Raw genomic sequence first — 26,101 nt, 5'->3', positions numbered from 1 at the left:
ATTAGGAGATTAGGCTCTGATACCAATTGAAAGGGTCAATTAGGCCTAGAGGGGGGGTGAATAGGCTAATTTAAAACTTAAGAAATGCGGAAGCAGTAATTTTTGGAGCTAGGCTGGGAATTTTTGGAACTTCCGAAATGATTTTCGGAACTTCCGAAAATGCACAAAGCAGCGCACACACAAAATGAAAACTCTAGATCTACAACACTATAACAGGAAATACAAGGCACAATCAGCAACTAGACCAATAGCGGCACAAGCAAGCAAAGCTAGAGGAGAGGGATGAAGAAATATCACCAAGATGTAGCTCCCAAAGTTGTTCCCCGGAGTTCAAATCCTTGAGGGGATTCTACTCTCCGTTGAGGAGCTCACTAAGAGCCGGGTCTTAGCTAACCCTTTCCTCAAGAGGTTGCACTAAGCACTTCTCCTTTCACTAAGAGGTATCTCTTCTCTTGTGGAGTCGAGATCCGGCCTTCACAAACTTCTCCCGGCCAATCACAAGTAGATCGATGGCTCGGGAGTGACACCTAGCCGTCTAGGAGTCCTCAACCTCCAAGAGTAAAAGATGATGAAAAGAACTCCCGGAGATGATGCAAGTGCTCACAAATCTTCACAAAGACCACAAGAAGCACCCACACAAGCTCGAATCCACACTCTCACACACACATCAAATCCAAATCAAACACGGGTGGAGAGATGAATCGAGGAAGCAAGGCTCAAATGAACAAGAGAGAGAGAGCAAGCCAAGGGCACAAATAATTGGAATGGAACCAGCAGCCCTCACAAGTGAGGGGAGGTGGTTATTTATACCCACAGCACAAATCTGCCCGTTGGAGTGCAATAAAAGGGATTTTCGGAACTTCCGAAAATTCCAGATATGAGAAAAATCGAAGTCAATGCCCATTTTCGGAACTGCCGAAAATACTTCCGAAAGTACTTCCGAAAATTTCCAGAACGCTTCTGTGTATTTTCGGAACTTCTAAAAATCATTTTCGGAACTTCTGAAAATTTCCAGAAAGCTCTCAAACAGTTCTGTGTATTTTCGGAACTTCCGAAAATTTCCAGAACGCTCAAACACGGTTCTGTGTATTTTCAGAACTTCCGAAAACTATTTTCGGAACTTCCGAAAATTTCCAGAACACTCAAACGCGATTCTGTGTATTTTCGGAACTTCCGAAAACTATTTGCGGAACTTCTGAAAATTTCCAGAACACTGCAAAAGAGAAATGCTTCGAAGAAAAATTGATTTTGAGCACACGCATCACTCCTTATATGTCTATGCATCATCCCCCTTAATATTACGGCTTTCCTACGACACAATGCGAGGAAAAAGATACAATATACCATTTGATCATTGCCGCATTGCATCGCAATGTCGCATTCACGGGATATGCATTGTATTACAACATGTTGAGGACTTAACAACCTTCACATTTGCTTGAATAAAAATTTTAGTCCTCTCTAATCGCATTGTAATCAATCATCAAAATCATTAGGGGCCTAGATGCACTTTCAATTAGTATAGCCACTGGTCTCAATTTGACAAAATTGCTTCCTAGAAAGCATCTAAAAAAGACAGAAATGTTTGTATGGGTTATTTAATTACATCGAGTCCAGTTATAAGAGTTGCTATCCTGTTGCATGTAACTTACTTCCAAACTGTACTGGCTTACTTCAAAACATATAAATGTTACTCCCTCTAAAACATGCAAGTAATTTTCTATACCACAGATGTAATTGTCTGACAAAATTACTCCTCTGAAAAAAATAAAAGCTTTACTTTCATGTGATGTGCAAGTTACTTCTCCCCCCAATTACTGAATTACCTCAATGAATGCTCCGTATAAACTTACTAATAGTCTGAAACACATGCAGCAAAAATGGATTTTGACCTCAACAGTATCCCAGAATTAGTTTCTGGTGAAAATGAACATCCACTACATCATTTACTAATTGATGATGAAGACAGAAGTGAAACATAATTCCCTGTAAATCCAACTGACACTAGCATGGAGATTACTGCTATAAATTTCGATGACACTTTTGACTTTGAAACTATGTATACTGCTGATGATGCTGGAAGTTTACAAGCACACAATGTAGCCAATGATGAGATGCAAGTATTTGCAACCAATGATCAGATGAAAGTATTTGAAGCCAATGATGAGATATAGGTATTTGCAACCAATGATCAGATGCAAGTATTTGAAGCCAATGATGAGATGCAAGTATTTGAAGAAATGTCAGATCATGCAGACACAATGCATACTAGTGTTGCAACTAGCGCAACAACTGCTACTGCCAACACAATTTCAAGTGAAGACTCTGGCACAGATGATTCAGAAGCACAGTCAGCGCCATCACAGGATTTTTTGTGCAGCACACAAGTGCCATACCTCGCCTTGACTTTCAACTCAGAGGAGGAAGCAAGGGCTCACTATAACAGGTATGCAAAGTGCGTTGGATTTTCAATCAAAATCAACACTTCAAGGAAGTCAGCCAAAGATGGAGAACGTGACAAAGTAATGTTTGTTTGCAACAAATGTGGTCCAGAAGAAAAAACGGGTGAAGCGTGCCCTCCAAAGAAAAGGAAAAGAAGTAAAACAAGACAGGCTGCCTACAAAGTAAGGATGACAGTGAAGAGGAAAGGAGCTAGGTGGGAAGTAATTCAGTTTGTTGAAGAACACACACATCCTCTGGTTAGAAAGTTTTCACTTAAGAAATTTCTAAGGTCACATAGAGCAATACCGAAAAAGGAAAAAGATTTCATCACAATGCTGCACGGAGTTAATCTCTCAGCTGGTAGAATTATGCAATTGATGTCAGAATTGTATGGAGGGGCTAGGAATGTACCCTACACTAGAAAAGACATAAGCAATTTCAAGTCAAAGTTGGGGAGCGAGTATAGGTGTAGAGATATGCCTCAAACAATTGCTCACTTCGAGGAAATCAAAAAGGATGACCCAAATTTCTTCTACAAGATTCAACTTGATAAGGAAGACAGGGTGCAGAACATATTTTGGGTTGATGGAGCAGCAAGAAATGCCTACAAAGACTACAAAGATTGCATCTCGTTTGACTGCACATACATGACGAACATGTATAACATGCCTTGTGCACCATTCATTGGGATAAACAGACATGGGCAATCAATTCAGGTACTCCTTGTTTTGCAAAAAAAAAGTAAATCTAAAAAATCTATAATAACTTTGTACATTATAGTACACCTTAAGTTACTTGTTGGATTCATTGAGTTACATCAAGTCCTGACAAAAGTTACTTCCAGTAGCATGTGAAGTTACATTTTTTTTCTAAAAAAAAGAAAAAAAGTAACTAAGTTTACAAGTTACATCTTTTAGTGTTTGTTCTATAGTTCAAAATTATACTGATTTACTTCCAGCAAAAACAAACTGTACAGACTACGCAAATTGTAGTAACTTACTTCCAAACTATGATGACTTCCTTATGTGTATTTTTTTTTTGGATATTTAGCTGGGTTGTGGATTTCTAAGGAATGAAAAGACAGAAACCTTTGTATGGTTGTTTCAAGCATTTCTAGAGGCTATGGAAGGTGTAGAGCCCACAAACATAATAACTGGTCAAGACTTAGCTATGAAGGCAGCTATAGCACGGCACCCCTGTCATGGTGGTTCTGAAGTGTGATGTGAGATAAGGTGAAGGGATGTGGATTGGTTTATGACGTCAGAAATCTAAAATGCACCTAACCTATATGTAATATAACCCATTGTGATCCCAGGGGCGCCAGGACTCTCCTCACCGCCGGCTCGAGGTGGTGTGTTGTGCCGAGGGTGCAATGGAGGTACATAGTCCTTGGAGCAGGTGCCGAAACGCGAGGGTGACTGAAATACCGGATCGTGGAAAGTCTTATGTGTTGGGACTAGGCTCATGTGTTGGGCAAGTCGCGGAGTGTGGGATTAAAAGCGTACATCCACTGCAGTGTGAGTAAATCAAATATATTCGAATAGCCGTGCTCGCGGTTATTGAGCGCCGGGACTTGTACTACATTTGACTAGTCTCATAGATTTTAATCTTGCTTAGATTAAGTGGTGTGATCTTGCCCGATGGGCAGGAAGGTCATGATGATGATGTTGGGAATGTGGAAAACTGGATGCGAGGGTAAACCGGACCAAGCGAGGCTTGGGGAAGGTGGATGAACCTTTGCAGATTAATGATAACTTCAACTTATCATTGTTTTCAGTTAAAACTGCTCGGTCATAGGTTTGTGAAATGATTTCTGAAATCTTGCTTTATGCAAATAAACCAAGCCATCCTTGAACCTCTGTGTGCACTAAACGCATTCTGTAGTGGTGGCTTGCTGAGTACGGTTGGTACTCACCCTTGCTTAACTAAATCTTTTAGAAAGGAGTTGGAGTCGACCATACGGGAACAATGCTGATGAAGAGATATCGAAGCCGGTGGAGTTGGGACCTAGGTTCACCAGTCGATGCTTGTGGAGTACGTTGGACCGCCGCTGCTTCGCTTCCGCTATCTCATCTACTTCTTTTGGTATTTTGCAAAGTACATGACCATGCTCGGTCTATTTGGATCCCATTTGGGCTACCCTTGTACTATTAATGTATAGTTCAAACTATATAACGATGTCAACTTGTGATATACAACTGTGCCATATGTGTACCATCTACTGATCTAGGGAATGGTATTGTAAGACACATAGGGTTTCTGGTGTGTAAAGCCGGGGGCCCACAAACCTCGAGACCCGATGAAACAGTCCCGGACTTGGACTCTACAGGTCAGACTGGCCACACACCGCCGGTCTGACCGGCCCACTTTCGGCGGTCAGACCGGCCTATACACGGCGGTCAGACCAGCCCAACTAGAGGAAAACCGTCAGACATCCAAACTTTGGCAATTTTCCATATTTTATCCCTGGGTGCCAAATTTGGGTGTGAATCTAAAACCATAGAACATGTTTTGGTGAATGGCGTGAATCTAAAACCATGGAACATGTTTTGGTCTTAGGGCGATAATCCAATTACTGGCCATAGAACCTCCTAAGTGTCTTGCCAAACACTCGGGAAGTATTTCTTCAAGTATTTTCCGTTGATTGCTCGCTGAAAACGCTCTGCTTGAAGTGTCTCTAAAAATATGTGTTCCCTCGAACAATGTCGCATACTCGAAAAGGACCCTCCCAACTAGGAGACCACTTACCAAACTCCCTGGATCGAGTACCCAAAGGCAAAATTATCTTCCAAACCAATTCTCCAACTTGAAACAACTTTGCTTTCACCCTTTTGTTGTATGCCTTGGCCATCCTCTTCTTCTCTTTCTCTATCTCTTCCAAAGCCTTCAAACGCTTGTCGATGACTTCATCAAGATTGTCTCCCATTAAATTCTTGTAATCTTCACTTGATAAATCATCTTGCTTGATATACCGAAGAGAGCCAAGATTTACCTTAACCGGCAAAACAGCTTCTTGACTATAAACCAATTCAAAAGGAGTGACTTTAGTGGCACCATGTTTAGATATCCTATGCGCCCACAATGCTTCAGAAAGCACTTCATGCCACTTCTTTGGGTGTTCCTCAATCTTCTTTTTGACTAGCTTCGACAATGTCTTGTTACTCGACTCGGCTTGTCCATTAGCCTGAGCGTAGTAAGGAGAAGAACTCAACAATGTTATACCATAAGATTCGGCAAAACTCTTCACTTCCTTAGACATAAAAGAAGCTCCTTGATTCGTGGTCAATGTTTGCGGGATACCGAATCTATGGATAATAAGCTTCAAAATAAAGACAATTACCTCCGTATGAATCATATTCTTGAGCGGCACGGCTTGGGCCCACTTGGTGAAGTAATCCGTTGCAACTACAATGAACCTATGCCCCTTTGATGACGAAGGATAAATTTGACCAATGAAATCCATAGCCCAACCTCGGAACAGCCATGGTTCGATAATAGGATTCACACGGCGGCGGGCACCAATTGAACATTGCCGAACTGTTGACAAGCCTCACATCCTCAATAATATTTGAAACAATCTTCAATCATCCTCGGCCAATAGAACCCCGCTCTTCTAAGCAACCAATTCATCTTATGGGCCGATTGATGAGTTCCACAAATTCCTTCATGCACCTCTCCCATAGCCACTTTAGATTGATCATTATCTAAGCACTTCAACTGCACCCCATCTATATTTCGGCGATATAAATCCTCATCAAGCAATGTATATTTAAACGTTTGCCACCGAATCTTCCGATCAACCTTAAGTGTAGGGTCTTTCAAATATTTAATCGAAGGAATTCTCCAATCCTCTTCTGTATCCTGGGCACAAATGTCTGAAATTACAATTAGTTCGGCCTTTGAATCAATCGCGACGTGCCCCCCAACCTCCTGTCTAGAATCGGTCAGACCGGCCATGCAAGGCCGGTCAGACCGCCCGGGTTGGCCGGTCAGACCGGCGGCATACGGCCGGTCAGACCACCCCTGGTCACCGGTCAGATCAGCCGTGCAACGCATGTTAGACCGCCCCCGGTCTGCATTTTTGCCAATTTCACCCAAAGGTTTGAAATCAAGCACTGGTTCTTCTAATATAAAAAATACTCCCTTCTTCACATTATAACCATATGCTTGCCGTGCTAAATGATGTGACCATGGCTATCATTGATAAAACGATTGCTCACATCATGGATAAACAAGATGATAACAAGATCAAGTCCTCCAATTATTGGAATCCAATTCGGCCACCTGCTACTGTGCTGAATTCAAATGGCCGCCAAATGTGCATACGAGCTCCGTTTTGGGTCCATGAGTACTTGATGGAAAGCTCACGGAGTCGTCTTTCCAACGGATCTAGCCTCATTGCCAAATTCCTTCTTAGTGGGCTGTAATTGCAGAAACAAGGTGTTGCGTCACCTATAATGGGCCAAGTAGGGCCCATGTGGGGTGCGCCCCAACCAGGTGTAGCATGACCCTAGGGTCCCCTTGGTTGTCCTCCTACCTCCATAAATAGCTAGGTACCCCTTCAGGGTTTCTTAGGTTTTGTTTAAATTAAAGTTTAGCTTCGCTACTTTGCCATGTAATCCCGTGATCGGTTAGATCGCCGGTTTGCCCATTACGGAATCCCAACTTATCATTTGTATTCAATTCCTATATGCAATTCAGATTGCTTTTATCTTATTCTTGCTTGTTTCTTCGATTTGCTTGTAGGAATAAGGTTGATCTGCACTGGCAAGATCAACAACCCACAAATAGGTGTATCGATCGCTAAGGCACAACACAACAACGTCTAGTACGGTTGTAGTCGGGTCGTCAATGTTTCTCTCAAATCGTAGTTATCTACAACTCACCGAAAGATCGGGCCAACAACAGCCTTGAGTGTCTTGAGTGGAGCTCAGGGTTCATCAGGTGGTATCAGAGCTTTTTTTTGCTCAGTGTTCTCAAATTTGGTCGTTAACACTACTACCAGAAAATAGCCATACAAAAAAATTGCATCCTATACCTAGCCATATTTGTGCCATTGCATTGTTCATTCAGTTTTTGCTTTGTTGAGTTTTGCGTTGCATTGTCGAGTTGTGTTGCTAGTCTTAGCGTTTAGTTCGTTTAGAATTTCAGGTTCTGGTCACGTTTTGTACCACTGTCATCGCCGTCGTCGTGTACTTGTTGTCGTTGGGACCTACGAAAACGGAACCGCCTTGCTGCCAGAGTTCTATTTTTCTAGTTTTCAGAAGTTTTTATCAGTCGGTCTTAGAGTTGCTGAGTTGCATCTGGGGTTTGCCGTCTGCATTCGCCCGTGCTTGTTCTGTTCACGCAAGGAAGAGGATCTGTTGCGCGCGGTTAAGGAGAAAGGAAGGATAGCATATCGCTGTTGCGTGCGGTTAAGGAGAAAGAAAGGATAGCAGATTCCTTCCATGTGTGATTTCCAAATTTATAGCCGATTCCCACCCCCTCGCGTGCGGCTTCCCACCACCTCTACAAGCCGAGTGACTCCCCACTCTCCTCTCGATTTCAATCTACACCGTGAGTTGCTAGAGAGCTTGGTGACAAGTTTTCGATTGTCGGATTGGAGATCTGTTTGAAAAAAATGGAACCAGTATAAATTCAGCATTCCATTTTTGTATAATTTTAATTTTGGGTTCGGACTTTTGCATTTGAGTCCCTGTAAATTTTTATATTTACGTTTGAGTCCCTGTAACATCACATTGAGGTCCTTGAGTCTGTTTTTGGTAAAAAAAATCAAAAAAGAAAGAAAAAAAGGCAGGAAGGTGCATAAAAAAAGAAATGAAAAGCCACACCATAAAAGAAAAGAAAAATAAAAGAAAAAAAAGAAAGAAGAAAGATGGAAAAGAGAAAAATGAGCTCTTATATTTGAGTTTGCTTTAGTATATCAGAGTGTGCTTGAGTTGTTTCTGGAGCTATCTTGTGGTATCGTCTGTGTCTAGGCTCGCGTCTCTAGTATGTTCTAGCCTAGGACCAGTACGGTACTGACTTTGAATGATTATTCAATTTTGTATTATCTGATTTGAGCATTTGCTATTCCTTTGCTACATTTTAAGCCTACACAGAGCTCCACATATTTGATTGCAGCCGTATAGCAAGTGTTTGCCAAGGCATCGATACATCCAAACTCCATTGGGGTGCTTGGCCGAGTTGGTGTACGTCACCATTCCGCTTGCTTTGGTAAGAACTTGGCAAAAAGCTTGAGTGTGTGTGATATCGGAGCTTCCACTACCTAGTAGTTGATAGGAGCGTGCATATTCTTGTGTATGTTTCTTGTTTGCTATTAACCATGCCAGGATTGCGCAAGGGGATACGAGATGGTCATGCTTAACATCGGCTTCTTCACCATCGACGAGAGATGCCAACTTCTCCACAAGATGCATATGAGGTACCTGACTATAATTTTGCATGAGTTGAATCTAAGTTACCATTCTACAATGGTAAATACGATTCTGTTGCTTATATTGATTGGGAGCTAGCAGTAGACAATGAATTTGACAAATATGATTTTTCTGATGCTCAAATGATTAAGGCTGCAAGTAATAAGTTTACCTCTTCTGCTCTCTTTTGGTGGAGTTATGTGAGTAACAAACCTGAAACTTGGGATGAATGCAAAACCTTGATAAGAAAACATTTTGTAAGTTCTTATTACAAATGTCTTCTTCATGAGAAATTAGAACATCTGAAACACAAGGTGAGTACATTCATGAATTCAAAGTTTGCATTATCTACAGTGGTCTAAAAGAATGCAATGAAAACACAATGCGTAGATTTTTCAAAGGGCTTAGTTCTAAAGTTCAGGTTATGCTTGCCAATGTGACATATAATCATATTGGACACCTATTCATGTTTGCTCGTAGCATTGAGAGTCAGATCATATCAAATGCGAGGAAGTATGAACAATGTGATTTATCTCCTATTTCTGAATCTCCTATATCCTGATGCAATGATGATGTGCAAACATTGGAGGAGCAATCTTTTGTCTCTCCTGTTACTAACATTTTGCAGGGAGTTCATCACATTCAACAAAAGGGGGAGAATAGTGTACTTGAGAAGAAAGAGGATGAAGCACCTGTGGTGTCTGAAGAAAGTTTGCAAGGTAAATTAAATAGTACTGAGATAAATAAATGTGAGTATTCTCAAGCTAAGCTACACATGTCCATTTTTCATGCTATAGTAGAGCAGCCATTAGTGGAACCAATTGCTGAGATGCCTTTGTCACAAGTTGATTTACTTGTTGTTCCTTGTGATAAAGAAGAGTCGTGTGATAATGCTTCACTTACATGTTGTTTCTAGTGTTTCTTTGTGTTCCGATTTTAAGCATGTCGTTCACATTACTAATGAAATAGAGGAACGAGAATTGACATCTTCTTTAAATAATTCGGGCTATGTTCAGTTTGATGATTTTTGTGAGCTCGATGATTTGAAGGAGAAGGGGAGGATGATGTGACCATGGCTACCATTGATACAACCATTGCTCACATCATGGATGAACAAGATGATAACAAGATCAAGTCCTCCAATTATTGGAATCCAATTCAGCCACCTGCTACTGTACTGAATTCAAATGGCCGCCAAATGTGCATGCGAGCTCCGTTTTGGGTCCATGAGTACTTGATGGAAAGCTCACGTAGTCGTCTTTCCAACGGATCCAGCCTCATTGCCAAATTCCTTCTCAGTGGACTGCTATTGCAGAAACAAGGTGCTACATCACCTATAATGGGCCAAATTGCTTGTAACTTCGTTTGGGACCCCGGCCCAAGTGGGGCCCATGTGGGGTGCGCCCCAATCAGTTGGAGCACGACCCTAGGGTCCCCTTGGTCATCCTCCCACCTCCATAAATAGCTAGGTACCCCTTCAGGGTTTCTTGGGTTTTGTGTAGATTAAAGTTTAGCTTTGATACTTTGCCGTGTAATCCCGTGATCGGTTAGATCGTTGGTTTGCCTGTTACGGAATCCCAACTTATCATTTGTATTCAATTCCTATCTGCAATTCAGATTGCTTTTATCTTGTTCTTGCTTGTTTATTCGATTTCCTTGCAGGAATAAGGTTGATCTGCACCGGCAAGATCAACAACCCACGGAGAGGTGTATCGATCGCTAAGGCGCAACACAACAACGTTGTGTACGGTTGTAGTCGGGTCGTCAACGTTTCTCTCAAATTGTAGTTATCTACAACTCACTGAAAGATCGGGCCAACAACAGCCTTGAGTGTCTCGAGTGGAGCTCAGAGTTCATCACTAAATCATTTGCTCTAGAATTATCACGCCTAGCAACATGTCTAATAGCAAAATTATATAAATTGGCAATAATATCCAAGCATTGATCAAGATACCTACTTAATGATCCGTACAAGCATTTGTAAGCCCCGGCAACTTGTTGCACCACCAATTCCGAATCACCAAATGCTTCTATGTGTTTGGCTCCAATCATCTCCATCACTTGTAAGCCGAATAATAAAGCATCATACTCAGCTTGATTATTTGTATAATAATATTCCAAACGGACCGATGCCTCGTAACACATGCCATTAGGTGAAAATAAAACTACACCTATAACTTGACCCTATTTGCAAGAAGAACCATCAAAATAAATCTTCCAAGGTATAACTTCAACTAAGCAAATCTCTTCATCATAAGCAATATCGACATGATGGTCTACTATAAAATGTACTACAATTTGGCCTTTCATAGATTTCAACGGTTCATAAGCCAAATCATATTCAATCAAAACATATGGCAACTTGCCAATTCACCCACTTAGAATTGGCCTTTGCAACATGTGTCTAATAACATCGGCTTGACAAGCAACTATGCATATACTAGATAACAAATAGTGCCGCAATTTGGTACAAGCATAGTATAGACATAAACAAAGTCTCTCTATAAAGACATACCACATTTCAGCATCCAAAAGACGGGACTCGGATTCAGTAACATCGCTATGGCATGGCACGGTGTGACATTGGAGAAATCTGGAGCATTGAAATCTGATCGAACGGTCCGCTGCGCCGGACCACCTGCAGCCTCCGTTTTCAACCCAAGATCTCTGTTCCTGCCACCCGACGCCCCAATCCCACGGCTCGCCTCAATCCACACGCTCCACTCCCGCCGCCCCGCGCGCGCCCGCACCGGACGCCGGGCCATCGCCGCGAATAGGGAGGCGGCCACTGCCGCGCGAGCTGGGAGCAGGGCTGCCGGCGCAGAGTTCCCAGACGGCGACCAGCGGAGAGCAAGGTAGCCGCCTTGTCACTTTGTCTCCCGTGCCCACGTCAGCCCGCCACCGCGCCAGGCCGGAGAGACGCCAGGCTGTCGCGCCGCCGCGAGTGGGGAGGGGACCGGGTGACCGTGTCGTCGCTTCGCCTCCCTCGCCCGCGTTTGGCCGCCGCCGCGAACTAGATGGGAGCCGGCACGGCGCCGCTCCGCCGCGAGTGGGGAGGGGACCAGGCGGCAGCCGTGCGAGGCCGGGGCCGGGGCCCTGCCCTGCCACCGTCATCCTTGGCGATGGAGGCAGCCGGCCGTCGGGGTGCCGATGGAGGCGATGGGATTTCATGCTGTTTAGCCATTTGTTTTCCAAAATTGTTGTTTAGGTGTTTGTTCTCTATCTCCAAGATTGCAGCAGCAGTAGTTTAGCTGTTTGTCCTTCTGCTTCATGGTGTACCTGAACCTGATTACCTTAGGCTGTGCATTGTCCTGAAACAATAATTTGTTGAGGTTGCACTGTGTTAACCATTGTGGTTGATAAGGAAGTTGTCATTGCTGCTGGGAGAATGATTCTGTAATTTTTTTGTGAGCAGCAACACCTGGGAAAATTGAGAGATTGGTTTGGTTGTATGACTTATGCTGTAATTTGAATGAATCAATGGATGAATAAATCAGTAACTTGTGTGATGTTATTTTCTGAAAAAATTGACATCATGTCCCCATAATTGGTGGATGGATTGAGACAACCCAGAAAGAGATAAACAGCCATATAGAAGTTGATAAACAGCCATATAGAAACTTGGAGCATTCAGACATCACAGATAGCATTAAGACATCTCTCATATAACATTCAGCCCATTTCTCTTTCACCTTGTAAATGCTATCTAACCATGTTTGCTTATGAACTTTGGATCTCATAATCTGAAATGCCTCTTCAAATGATGCCTCATCTTCATGGCCAAACATACAAGCACTAAAATCAGAGAGAACATGCGATTCCTCTTCACCTTCGTCTTCCTCTTCACCTTCATCTTCCTCTTTACCCTTCACTGGAGATAAATGCTTCACAACATTCTGCATTATGTGAAAGGTGCAGAGACCATGATATGATTCTGTGAATACTATCTTTATGGCTTTTCCCATTGCTGCATCTTGATCCGTGTAAATTGTTTTAGGTTGCTTTCCATTATGTGCAGCTAGAAAAGTCTCAAACAACCATGTAAATGATGCTTCTGTTTCATCAAATAGAAGTGCAGCACCAAAAATAGTGGTTTCTCTAAACTGATTGAGCCCAAGAAAAACACCGAATGGCCTATATTCTTTGTTTGTGCCAAAAGTTGTGTCAAATGTGACAACACTCACTTGCAATCCTCCTCTGCAGATGCTTGGCTCACTCTGGCAGCCCTCCTCCCCGAAATCTTGGTGCTCCGGCAGCAGGGCAGGGGCCTCGGCCCCCGGCCTCACGGCGGCCGGCCTACCTCCCCAATCACGGCGAAGGGCACGCCTGCCTCCCACCTATCCGGTGGCGACGGCGGGGCAGGCGCTCTGGCCCCGGCCTCGGCTGGTTGGCGTGCTGCACTTCCCCCGCGCCGGCAGCCCTGCTCCAAGCAGGATTGGGACCTCCGCGGGGTTGGAACTCTGCCGGCAGCCCTGCTCCGGTGCGGGATTGGGACCTCAGCAGGACCGGGCGCGTGCGGGGCGGCAGGACTGGAGCGCACGTGCGGGATTTGGGCGAGCCGCGGGATTGGGGCGTTGGGCGGCAGGAAACGGAGCGCTTGGGGGTGAAAACGGAGGCTGCAGGTGGGCCGGCGCAGCGGACCGTTCGATCAGATTTCAACGCTCCAGATTGCTCCAATGTCACACCGTGCCATGCCATAGCGATGTCACCGAATCCGAGTCCCAAAAGACGGATATGTAATGATATATTCCTTACCATCTTCCTCTTGTGTCAAAACAGCACCAATGACTTTGTCTTCGGAGGCAATATATAACCGAAACGGTATTCCGGCTTTAGGCGCCCGCACCACGGGTGGAGTAGACAAATATCTTTTCAATTCCTCAAACGCCTCTTGTTGTTTTGCCCCCAAGTAAAATCGGCTTCTTTTTTCAAGCGAAGTATAGGGACAAAAGCATCGATTTTACCGGCTAGGTTAGATATAAATCCCCTCAAATAATTCACCTTACCTAGTAACTTTTGCACCTCTTTCTTGCATGTCGGCGCTTTGAAATCACGAATCTTTTCTATCTTCTTAGGATCAATCTCAACTCCTCTCTCATGCACCATAAACCTTAAGATCCTCCCTGCCGACATACCAAAAGCACACTTGAGTAGGTTCATGTTCAAACCATACCGGCGCATCCTTTCAAAAGCTAACTTCAAATCAGCTATATGTCCCTCCATACCATCCGATTTGACAACAATATCATCAATATAGACTTCTAAGATGATACCTAGCAAATCATGGAAAATCAAATTCATTACCCTTTGATATGTTGCACCGGCGTTCTTTAATCCAAAAGTCATAACCACCCACTGAAATAAACCAACAAATCCCGGGCACCTAAAAGCCGTCTTGTACATATCCTCCTACGCCATAAAGATTTGATTGTAGCCGGCATTACCATCCAAAAAGCTAATCACCTGATGACCCGAGGTATCATTAATCATTATGTCGGCTATAGGCATAGGATATTCATCTTTTGGAGTAGCTTTATTTAAATCTCTAAAGTCTATGAAAACTCTAATCTTACCACTCCCTTTCTTCTCCACCGGGACTATACTAGATACCCACTCCGCATAACGACATGGCCTAATAAACCCCGCTTTCAATAACCGATAAATCTCCTCCTTGACCCGGTCATATAACAAAGGATTGAAACGATAAGGTGCTTGTTTATAAGGCTTAAAACCCGGTTTAATTGGAAGCTGATGTTCGACAAGACCACGGCTAAGTCCTAGCATCTCATGACACTCTCATTCGAAGCAATCAACATACTCCTTAAGTAGCTCGATTATTTTAACCTTATAATCGGCTGTCATGTTTTTGTTTACAAAAGTCGGCCTTGGCTTAGTTCCATCACCTATGTCTATTTCCTCCAATGGATCGGCCGATGTAAACCCTTGACCAAGCTTTTCTACTTCATCAAAATCTTCAATAGTTTCACCAATATCGTTCTTTGTAGATCGATATTCTTGCACCCTTTTTTGCAACCACTCTAAATTAGCTTCTTTACTCATTACATAAAGTGATATGGCCTTGTCGTGCTATGTTAGCCGGCTTTACAGAAATAGGTACAAATTTGCCATCAGAAACACTAATGAAATCATAGCTAGAAAGATCCATCCCCGATAAGCATTGAATATTACCGTGACGCCACTCAAATGTTGCATCGGCCATTGCAACCTCGGCCGATGTATCCGCTTGAACAATCTCAACATCATCGTCGTCCCATTGAATTAAACATTGATCCAAGGTAGAAGGCGCACAACAATTGGCATGGATCCAACAACGACCCAAAATAACATTGTAGTTACCTTGCACATAGACGATGAAGAAAGCGGTTGGACGTCTTGTTTCCCATGATAAGCTCCACCGAAAAGATACCTTTTCGCCTCCGTTGGTCTTCTTTAGCTCATCATCTCCACGCCCCAACTTCTTGAACAACGAGTACGGCATCAAATTCACGGCGGCACCTCCATCCACCAACATCCTAGAGACCGGCTTCCCATCAATATGACCTTTGAGATAAATAGGCTTCATATGACAGTTTGACTCATCAGGCTTCTCAAAAACCGCATCTTTAGGACCTAGTGAAAATTTAGCAACTTCGGCTTCATCCATAGCACAAAAATCCATAGGCAACATACAAATCATGTTGACATCTATGTCTTCCTTTGGAGATGATTCATCAACCGATTGTTCTTCCTCCTCCTTTTGCACAACAACCAATTCTTCAATATCTATGGACTTACGCCTCCACATCTTTGTAGGCGGTGGTCGCAACTCATTGAACTTTCTATCTCTTTGCTCTTTGGCCTCTCTCTCTCTTAATTCTTGGGCCCGAAGACGTTGCAACCTCATCTTTTGAGCAGCTGTCAAATCCTTAGGCATCCACCTTAGTTTCGGCTCTGTTCCAGAAGGTAAATAATGCCCACTTTTGATTTTACTCGAAGACGATGAAACCCCCGAACTACCCTTTGAAAATCTCCCATCAAACCGGCGCTGAAGCCCGGTCAGACCGGCCAGAAGGCCCGGTCAGACCGGCCTGCGACAGGCGGTCAGACCGGCCTGAAGGCCCAGTCAGACCGGCCTAAGAGGTTGGTCAGACCGGCTGACTGCGATGAGTTGGTTCCGGCTTCGAATTTGTTGCTTGAAGACTCTCCAACCTCATGTCCAGAAGGTATTGGCACATCATGAGACCCCACTTTGATAGTAATCACTTCCGAAGTCCTTGTCTCCACCTTGATGCGCTTTCCTTCCCTCTTTCCTTCATTGACCTGATTTTTAGCATAAAACTAACCATTATTTGGTGAAGATAAACGCTCACGAGCTGGCCTCCTTGGTCCTCCCCATCCTTGGTTGTATTACATTGGAGGCATATGATTGAACATTGGTGGTATTGCCCCCCCATGGCATGTAGTAAGGAAAAGGATAACCCGGCGGCGGCATTGGATAAGGCCCCCATGACATGTCTTGAGAACGATGATATGTAGGTGATTCCGAACGTCTTGGTGAATGACCAAATCGCTCCCTAGGAGATGATCTTGGTCTCTTTCCTTTATTGCGAGTTTTCTCACCACCTTGCTTCTCATACTTGTTCAAAAGCATAACGAAGGTCATCTTAGTCTTCTTAGGAGCTTTGGAACTTGAAGCCTCACTCCTATTCTCCTTCCAAACACCAACTTCTGGATTCTTTGGCACAATCATCTTTGGCCTAGGCTCTTCAATGACCATTCCTTTCCCCTTAGTAGATTCGGCTTGCTCCGGCCAAATCAACACCTTCTTATCATTGAAATTAATTGTATTCACCGGAAAAGCATCATGATCAAGCTTCATCTTGGAACCATCGGTAATTTCAATCGTTCTTCATCTATGGCCGATTGAATCTATCGTCGAAACACATAGCAATCATAGTAGAATGAGAACGAGAATCATGCCATTTACAATAAGCTCGACGCTTCAATTCCTCTTGAGATGGTATGACATGGCCTTTAGGTAATCTAATTTGTTTTTCTTGTAAAAGATAATCAAAAATCTTATCACATTTGGCCACATCAAAGCTATACTTAATCTCACTTTGCCGATCTTTACAAGGAGTCGGCATTAAATTAGAACAAACAAAAGGCTTATTTTTATTAGTCCATGACCACTCGGCAACATACATATCATGATCACCCGCATTATTAGAATCACTAGCTTCAGGGTAATCAATCAAATTAACATTAGGCTTTTTTCTCATATGATCTAACAAATTTCTTACTATCTTTAATTCGGCTTTCCTGAGCCGGAGCTTTTTCCATGAGTTGACTAACATCAAGAAATTGTTGGCCAACTAATCTTTCCTTAATAGGAGCAATTAAACCATTACAAGCAAGATCAGCCAAATCTCTATCAGTTATATTCAAGCTATAACATCGGTTTCTAACATCCCTAAATCCCTTACCATAATCAATGACAGATTCATTGTATTTTTGCCTAACCGATGTCAAATCACTTAGCCTAAGTTCAGTTTCACCCTTATAGAAATAATCATAAAATCTTTGCTCTAATTGAGGCCAAGTATGAATAGAATTTACCGGTAAAGAACTAAACCATGTAAAAGCAGTACCGGACAAAGATAAAGAAAACAAGCGCAATTAAACCTCACCACTAAATTTGGTAAATTCGGGAACTCTATACCCATGAGGATATGGGATATTGTCATAGTAATCAGGAGGAGGCTTTTGGTAAACCTTAGCAGGATTCCTAGCTTCAATCCCGAATTTATCCCTAATGATACCACTAATTAATTCCTCTATATTCTCAAGCCTATGCTGGTTTGGTGGTGGGTTTGGTGGTCTAATAGGTTGTGTTTGCGGCGCAATATAATTATATTAGCTATATCTAGTATCGGGAGGACATCCCCTAGTAGGATCGTTGTAAGCATTAGGGATATGTGGGGGAATTTGGGGACTAACAGTAGATACGGGGGGATTAGGTGCTGGAATATGGTATAAAAACCCATTGTTTGTCATTGGATCTACCCCCTGTATAGGAATAATTGCGCCGGTCTGACCGGTCTAGGACCCGGTCTGACCGGCGTCCAGAGGCGCAGTCAGACTGGTCTGACCGCCAGGATAAAACCCGGTCTGACCAACCGTTGGCCCGGTTGAATCGGCTGGGTGCGTAGCCCACCCTTCGCAGGTTGTTTGCATATTCGCTCCATCGGTTTTACTATATATTTGATCTACAGGAGGCTTGCTAGTACTGGTAGAGGCTTTATCTTTGAATACAAAATCGGCTATGACAGAACCGAGTTTGTTCCTTATATAATCATCAAAACGAGATTCAATAGATGCATCTAATTTAGTATTTAAAGTAGCAATGGATGAATCTATTGTACTCGCTATTTGTTGTTGGATAGAAGTTGATACCTCTTCAGTACTTACCACATCGAAATTAGGTTTAGGCAACCATCCCGGCTTGAGAACCACACCTTGACGGGTCCTAGTGCACGTCTTCATCAACATTTCCTGGGTATACGCCTTGAGATGTTCCTCCATGGCCTTGAGTGCTCCCTCATCAAGCTCCTTTCAATGTGATTGGTATGACATTGGATGGTTCCACCTCCACCTTAGTTGATGGAGGCTTTGTTATGGCGACGTCAAAGTTGAGATGACGTTGAGCAGATTTCCCCAGTGGAGTCACCAAAAATCGTGTTGGCAACTTTTTGTAACAAGTTGACAAACACGATCACAGCACCTAAAGCTTTGCGGTGATAGTAGAGTCGCCAACCACCTCAATCTAGTCAAAGCTAAATCAAGATGGGTTTTGATAACTAAACCGGCTTGCGGAGCCAATTCTAAATAGAACGATAGATAACTACCCATCTCGTGGGAAAAACGGAAGGTTTGCAGGACAAACTTAAAAAGAGGTGTCACACTTTCGCAGTGGCGGCGGACGATTTATGGCGCAAATCGACAAAGATGGACAAACTAAGCAAAAAACTAAAAGCAATATGAAAAACGATTCGATTAATTGTTTGTAGATTGATTAGTTACAATGAACCGGCCATGTCCCTTATATAGGGGTTGGTCTTACCCTCTACAGGCCCTCCTCCACGTCCAACTCGGGATAGAATCCAAAGGAAACCCGAAACATGCCTTCCCGAGTAAGAAAACCTCGAGACCCGATGAAACAGTCCCAGACTCAGACTCTGCCGGTCAGACCGGCCACACACTGCAGGTCTGACCGGCCTATACATGGCGGTCAAACCGGCCCAACCAGAGAAAAACCGGCAGACTTCCAAACTGGTAATTTTCCTTATTTTATCCCTTGGTGCCAAATTTTGGGGTAAACACCTTCTTTCCTCTCTTCCCCTGATTCCCCGTCCAAATCTCTCTATACAGCTTCTCTCCTTGGTCATCCATGCCCAACCTTATTCATCGGGGGGGATTTGCAATTATGACACTGCAAACATTAACCTTTGCTATAATGACACTGGACCCACATTTCATAGACACAGATGGACCCATTTATCATCCACTTGGAGTGTCAAAACAGCGAAGCCCCAATGTTTGCAGTCCTAGCTCCTCTCCCATCGATGCCGTCGTCGGCTGCTGCTCCCAACGACGACGATGCCAACCGAAAATCCCCAACCCCAGCGCCCTTGAGTGAAGCATGGCTCGCACCAGCTGTGTCTCCCCAAGCTCCTCCTCTCTGATCCCCTTCTCTACCTACTTCTGTAATGTGATTTGAATGGTGTTCTTCTGTGTGGTAACATGCTGTGAATTTTTATTCTTGAACTAGTCCTAATGACCAACTAGATAGTGTTATACTCAGGATTATACTGCTGGCTCTAGGGTTCTAAATCAATTGATTTACTATAGTTGGATGATGACTATATGCCATGGATGAATACATGGATGCATGCTCAAATGAATCAAGGATGTGTATTTATTTTTTTTAGTACAGATATTAATATCATAATAACAGGATTGATCCTTTTATATACTTATGCAATGGTAATCAAGATATTGAATTTTTTTTACATGCTACTGCACTAGAGAATCAGATCCTTATGTCCTTGTGCTGAGTAGTAATTCAGATAATTAATATGAATTCCTTTATACCAAATGCATCATAGTAATATAACTAAAGTGATCAAATGACAAAAAAAATTATGAATCTTGATTTTGATATCAAAATGTACTGATTACTTAAGTAACTTGTAATTAATTGTGTTCTATGGTATTGGTCTTAGCAAGGTTATGTTGATCACCTACCATCGTTCTAAAACTGATATATGTTCTTCTAGGACTTGTGATAAAGACTCGTAGATTCCTGCTTATGTATCTGCACCTAAACTAAATATGTACTTTTACACTTGCTATCCATATTAATTCTGCAGATTCGGTATTACTTATATGAAGAACTAAATACATTGGTTGATTTTTGAAACAGTTTCAGTTCACTGTGGGATAAAATTTGTACAAAACTACACTGATGAAAGCTAATAGATGCATGCCCTAGTCTAAATATCATTTACTCTAACTACCCTGTTATAAGTAAATATACCTACTCTGTTATTATACCATATATTCAGAATAATTCTTGTACTGAACATGCTGCTACATGTTCTACTGGATACTAATATAAACTACTTATTTCTCTAAAGTATTATTGGAACTAGAGTCTGATTTGTTTAGGTTATAACTAATTCTAATTAAATATGCACATGTCAATGTTATGCCCTGTTTAGATGACTAGAATCTGAAAGCTTGTAAGTTACATGCATGATTTGGTTCTTCTATATATGCTCTATTCCTAAATAATTTATGTCATGAACACTAGTTGATTTTATTAAAAAATTATAGCTACAGACGCTTATTGTTACTATTCAGATTTCTTCTATGATAATTTATATATGTCAGGATTTAAAGACATGCACTTATCTTTAACTTTATCATCAACTTTTGTTACTTTTATTCATTTAGAATTGCTAAGGTTTTAGGTCAGGATGGATGGTATATATCTGCATGAAACTCTAGCTCTAACAAATGCTGTTACTATAAATGCAGGATCTACTCTCCTCCCCTATTTTAGTTTTTGGTTACCTCTGATGATTCTACAGTGATTGAAAAATGTGTGGTTCAGCTCCTCCTTCAGAAATCCAAGTCTTCTCTTCTACTGCTGCTCTTTTAGATCTAAGGTGATTTTGCTAGAACTGAGCTTCTCCACCACCTTGAGCTTGGTTGATTGTTCCCCTTCTTGAACTGAACCCCCTACTCTACTTGGAACTCAGGTAATTCTCCTCCTTGGCTCTTACCCTACTGGTAATACTTGACTGCTTCCTGACATCTTTCTTGATCTGCTACTGGTGATTCTCTTCCTCCTCTTGAGACTGATCCTCTTGCTTGATTTTTCGCTCCATCTTGCTTCTTGACCTAAGTTTCATCTCCTCCTATAGCTGGAGTTCATCCAAGAACTGAACACCTCTACTTTTCCTTTAGATTTGGTTCACCGCTCTCTGATTGCTTGGCCATGGTTACTACTACTGTTGGTTCATGTATTGGTTTGAGCTGGACTTCAGTTGAGCTATTTCTCTCTGGGTGGAGCTAACACTCTAGCTGATTTTCCTATAGCTTGGTTCTATGGTTGTAACTACTACTGCCGCAGCTGCTGCTTGTGTTGTTTTGCACGACCAAAACGAGACTTGGGTTGGAAATGATTCACACAAATTATTTTATCCCTGGTGGATCTTGTACTGGTGATTCACCTGCTTGCATGGCCATTCCCATTCTGTACCTGTGACACCTCAACATGGCTTGTGTTGGCAACTTTTTTGACAAGTTGACAAGCACGATCGCAGCACCTTAAGCCTTACGGTGATCCTAGAGTCGCCAACCACCTCGATCTAGCAAAGAGCTAAACCTAGATGGGTTTTGATAACTAAACCGGCTAGCAGAGCCGATTTCTAGATAGCTACCCGTCTCGTGGGCAAAACGGAAGGTTTTCAGGACAAACCTACAAAGAGATGTCGCACTCTCACAGCGGCGGCGGACGGTTTACGGCGCAAACCGACAAAGATGGACAAACTAAGAGAAAAACTAAAAGCAATATGAAAAACGATTCGGTTGATTGATAGTAGATTGATTTTTACAATGAACCGGCCATGTCCCTTATATAGGGGTTGGTCTTACCCTCTACAGGCCCTCCTCCACGTCCAACTCGGGGTAGAAACCAAAGGATACCCGAAACATGCCTTCCCGAGCAAGGAAACTTCGAGACCCGACGAAACAGAGTCGGACTCGGACCTGCCGGTTAGACCGGCCACACACCGCCGGTCTGACCGGCCCTCAACCGGCGGTCTGACCGCCCAACACACAGCGGTCAGACCGGCCCACTTCGGAGGAAACTAGTAGACTTCCAAATTTTGGCAATATTTCCTATTTTAATCCTAGGTGCCAAATTTGGGTGTAAACACATGCCCCCTGCCTTTTTGATGAACAACGTGAATCTAAAAGCATAGAACATGTTTTTTGGTCTTAGGACGATAACTCATTTACCGGCCATAGTACCTCCTTAGCGTCTTGCCAAACGCTTGGGAAGTATTTCTTCAAGTATTTCCCGTTGATTGCTCGCTGAAAACGCTCTCCTTGTAGTGTCTCCAAAAAGTATGCATTCCCTCGAACAATGTCGCACACTCGATAAGGACCCTCCCAACTAGGAGACCACTTACCGAACTCCTTGGATCGAGTACCCAAAGGCAAAATTGTTTTCCAAACCAAGTCCCCAACTTGAAACAATTTCACTTTCACCCTCTTGTTGTACACCTTGGCCACCCTCTTCTTCTCTCTCTCTATCTCTTTCAATGCCTTCAAGCGCTTGTCGATGACTTCATCAAGGTTGTCTCCCATCAACATCTTATAGTCTCCACTTGATAAATCATCTTGCTTGATATAACGAAGAGAACCAAGATTTACCTCCACCGGTAAAACGGCTTCTTGACCATAAACCAACTCAAAAGGAGTGACTTTAGTGGCACCATGTTTAGATATCCTATGCACCCACAATGCTTCGGAAAGCACCTCATGCCACTTCTTCGGGTGTTCCTCAATCTTCTTTTTTACTAGCTTTAACAATGTCTTATTACTCGACTCGGCTTGTCCATTAGCCTGAGCGTAGTAAGGAGAAGAACTCAACAATTTAATGCCATAAGATTTGGTAAAACTCTTCACTTCCTTAGACATAAAAGAAACACCTTGGTCCGTAGTTAATGTTTGTGGAATACCAAATCTAATATGCTTCACAATAAAGTCAATTACCTCTGTATGAGTCATATTCTTCAAAGGCACGGCTTCGGCCCACTTGGTGAAGTAATCCGTAGCAACTAGCACGAACCTATGCCCCTTTGATGACGAAGGATAAATTTGACCAATGAAATCCAAAGCCCATCCTCGGAACGGCCATGGCTTGATTATGGGGTTCAACACGGCAGCGGGCGCCAATTGAACATTGCCGAACCGTTGACAAGCCTCGCATCTTCTATAATATTTGAAGCAATCATCAATCATCTTCAGCCAATAGAACCCCGCTCTTCTAAGCAACCAATTCATCTTGTGGGCCGATTAATGAGTTCCACAAATTCCTTCATGCACCTCTCCCATAGCCACTTTAGATTGATCTTCATCTAAGTACTTCAACAAGACACCATCTATGTTTCGGCGATACAAATCTCCATCAAGCAATGTATATTTGAATGCTTGCCGCCGAATTTTCCGATTAACCTTAAATGTGGGATCTTTTAGATATTGAATTAAAGGAATTTTCTAATCCTCTTCTGTATCTTGGGCACAAATGTCCGAATTCTCAATTAATTCGGCCTCCAAATCGATTGAAGCGTGCCCCCCAGCATTCTGCCCAGAACCGGTCAGACCGGCCACACAGGGCTGGTCAGACCGCTCGGGGTCGCCGGTCAGACCGGCAGCATGCGGCCGGTCAGACCGCCCCTGGTCACCGGTCAGACCGGCCGTGCAATGCCGGTCAGACCGCCTCTGGTCTCCAGTTTTGCCAATTTCGCACAAAGATTTAAAATCAAGCACCGGCTCTTCTAATATCAGAATAATCCCTTTTTCACATTATAACCAAATGCTTGTTGTGCTAAGTCATTTGCTCTAGAATTATCACGTCTAGCAATATGTCTAATAGCAAAATTATCAAAATTGGCAACAAATCTAAACATGAATCGAGGTACCTATTTAGTGATCCATCCAAGCATTTGTAGACTCCGGCGACTTGTTGCACCACCAATTCCGAATCACCAAAGGCCTCCACATATTTAGCTCCAACCATCTCCATAACTTGTAAGCCGAACAATAAAGCATTGTATTCGGCTTGATTATTTGTGCAATAATCCTCCAAACAAACCGATGCCTCATAACACATGCCATTAGGTGAAAACAAAACTACCCCTATGCCTTGACCTTCTTTGCAAGAAGAACCATCAAAATAAATCTTCCAAGGTATAACTTCAACTAAGCAAACCTCTCCCTCATAAGCAACATCTATATGGTGGTCTACTATAAAATCACATACAATTTGGCCTTTTATAGATTTCAATGGTTCATAAGCCAAATCATATTCTATCAAAGCATATGCCCACTTGCCAATTCTCCCACTTAGAATTGGCCTTTGCAACATGTGTTTAATAACATCGGCTTGACAAGTAACTATGCACGTACTAGATAACAAATAATGCCTCAATTTGGTACAAGCATAGTATAAGCATAAACAAAGCCTTTCTATAAAGACATACCTCATTTCGGCATCCAAAAGACGGCGGCTCAAATATGTAATGACATATTCCTTGCCATCTTCCTCTTGCGTCAAAACGACACCAATGACTTTGTCTTCGGAGGCAATATATAACCGAAAAGGCTTTCCGGCTTTAGGCGCCCGCACAACGGGTGGAGTAGACAAATATCTCTTCAACTCTTCAAACGCCTCTTGTTGTTTTGCCCCCCAAGTAAAATCGGCTTCCTTTTTCAAGCGAAGTATAGGAACAAAAGCATCGATTTTACCCGCTAGGTTAGAAATAAACCTCCTCAAATAATTCACCTTACCTAGCAACTTTTGAACCTCCTTCTTGCATGTCGGCGCTTTGAAATCACGAATCTTTTCTATCTTCTTAGGATCAATCTCAACTCCTCTCTCATGCACCATGAATCCTAAGAACTTCCCTGCTGACACACCAAAAGCACATTTAAGTGGGTTCATCTTCAAACCATACCGGCGCATCCTCTCAAAAGCTAATCTCAAATCGGCTATATGTCCTTCCATACCATCCGATTTGACAACAATATCATCAATATAGATCTCTAAGATAATACCTAGCAAATCATGGAAGATCAAATTCATTGCCCTTTGATACGTTGCACCGGCATTCTTCAACCCAAAAGTCATGACAACCCACTCAAATAAACCAACAAATCCTGGACACCTAAAAGCCGTCTTGTACATATCCTCCTCCGCCATAAAGATTTGATTGTAGCCAGCATTACCATCTAAAAAGCTAATCACCTTATGACCCGAGGCATCATTAATCATCATGTCGGCTATAGGCATAGGATACTCATCTTTAGGAGTGGCTTTATTTAAATCTCTAAAATCTATGCAAACTCTAATCTTACCACTCCCCTTCTTCTCCACCGGGACTATGCTAGAAACCCACTCCACATAACGACATGGCCTAATAAACCTCGCCTTCAATAACCGATCAATCTCCTCTTTGACTCGGTCATATAATAAAGGATTAAAATGACGAGGTGGTTGCTTATAAGGCCTAAAACCCGGCTTAATTGGAAGCCGGTGCTCAACGAGCTCACGGCTAAGACCCGGCATCTCATGGTACTCCCATGCAAAGCAATCAGCATATTCTTTAATTAGCTCGATTATCTTAACCTTATAATCGGCTCTCATGTTTTTGTTTACAAAAGTCGGCCTTGGTTTAGTTCCATCACCTATGTCTATTTCTTCCAATAGATCGGCCGATGTAAACCCTTGTCCAAGCTTCTCTACTTCATCAAAATCTTCAACGGTTTCTCCAATATCGTTCTTTGTAGACCGATATTCTTGCACCCTTTTTTGCAACCACTCTAAACTAGCCTCTTTATTCATTATACAAATTTATATGGCTTAGCCGTGCTACACTAGCCGGCTT

The 26,101-nt window shown here is 42.7% G+C and overlaps 1 protein-coding gene across 1 annotated transcript; it reads left to right on the top strand.

Annotated features, from left to right (window-relative positions):
- The first annotated feature begins 1,070 nt into the window (after positions 1-1,070).
- LOC127784539 (protein FAR1-RELATED SEQUENCE 5-like) lies at positions 1,071-10,457 on the top strand. Its single transcript, XM_052311870.1, has 2 exons — positions 1,071-9,577; positions 9,908-10,457. Exon 1 carries the CDS (start codon positions 2,196-2,198, stop codon positions 3,294-3,296), a length of 1,101 nt encoding a protein of 366 aa, XP_052167830.1. The 5' UTR covers positions 1,071-2,195; the 3' UTR covers positions 3,297-9,577; positions 9,908-10,457.
- The last annotated feature ends 15,644 nt before the right edge of the window (positions 10,458-26,101 follow it).

The sequence above is a fragment of the Oryza glaberrima genome, chromosome 9, assembly GCF_000147395.1.
Source record: "Oryza glaberrima chromosome 9, OglaRS2, whole genome shotgun sequence".
In the NCBI taxonomy this organism is placed as follows: Eukaryota; Viridiplantae; Streptophyta; class Magnoliopsida; order Poales; family Poaceae; genus Oryza; species Oryza glaberrima.
This window is presented reverse-complemented; position numbering and strand designations above follow the sequence as displayed.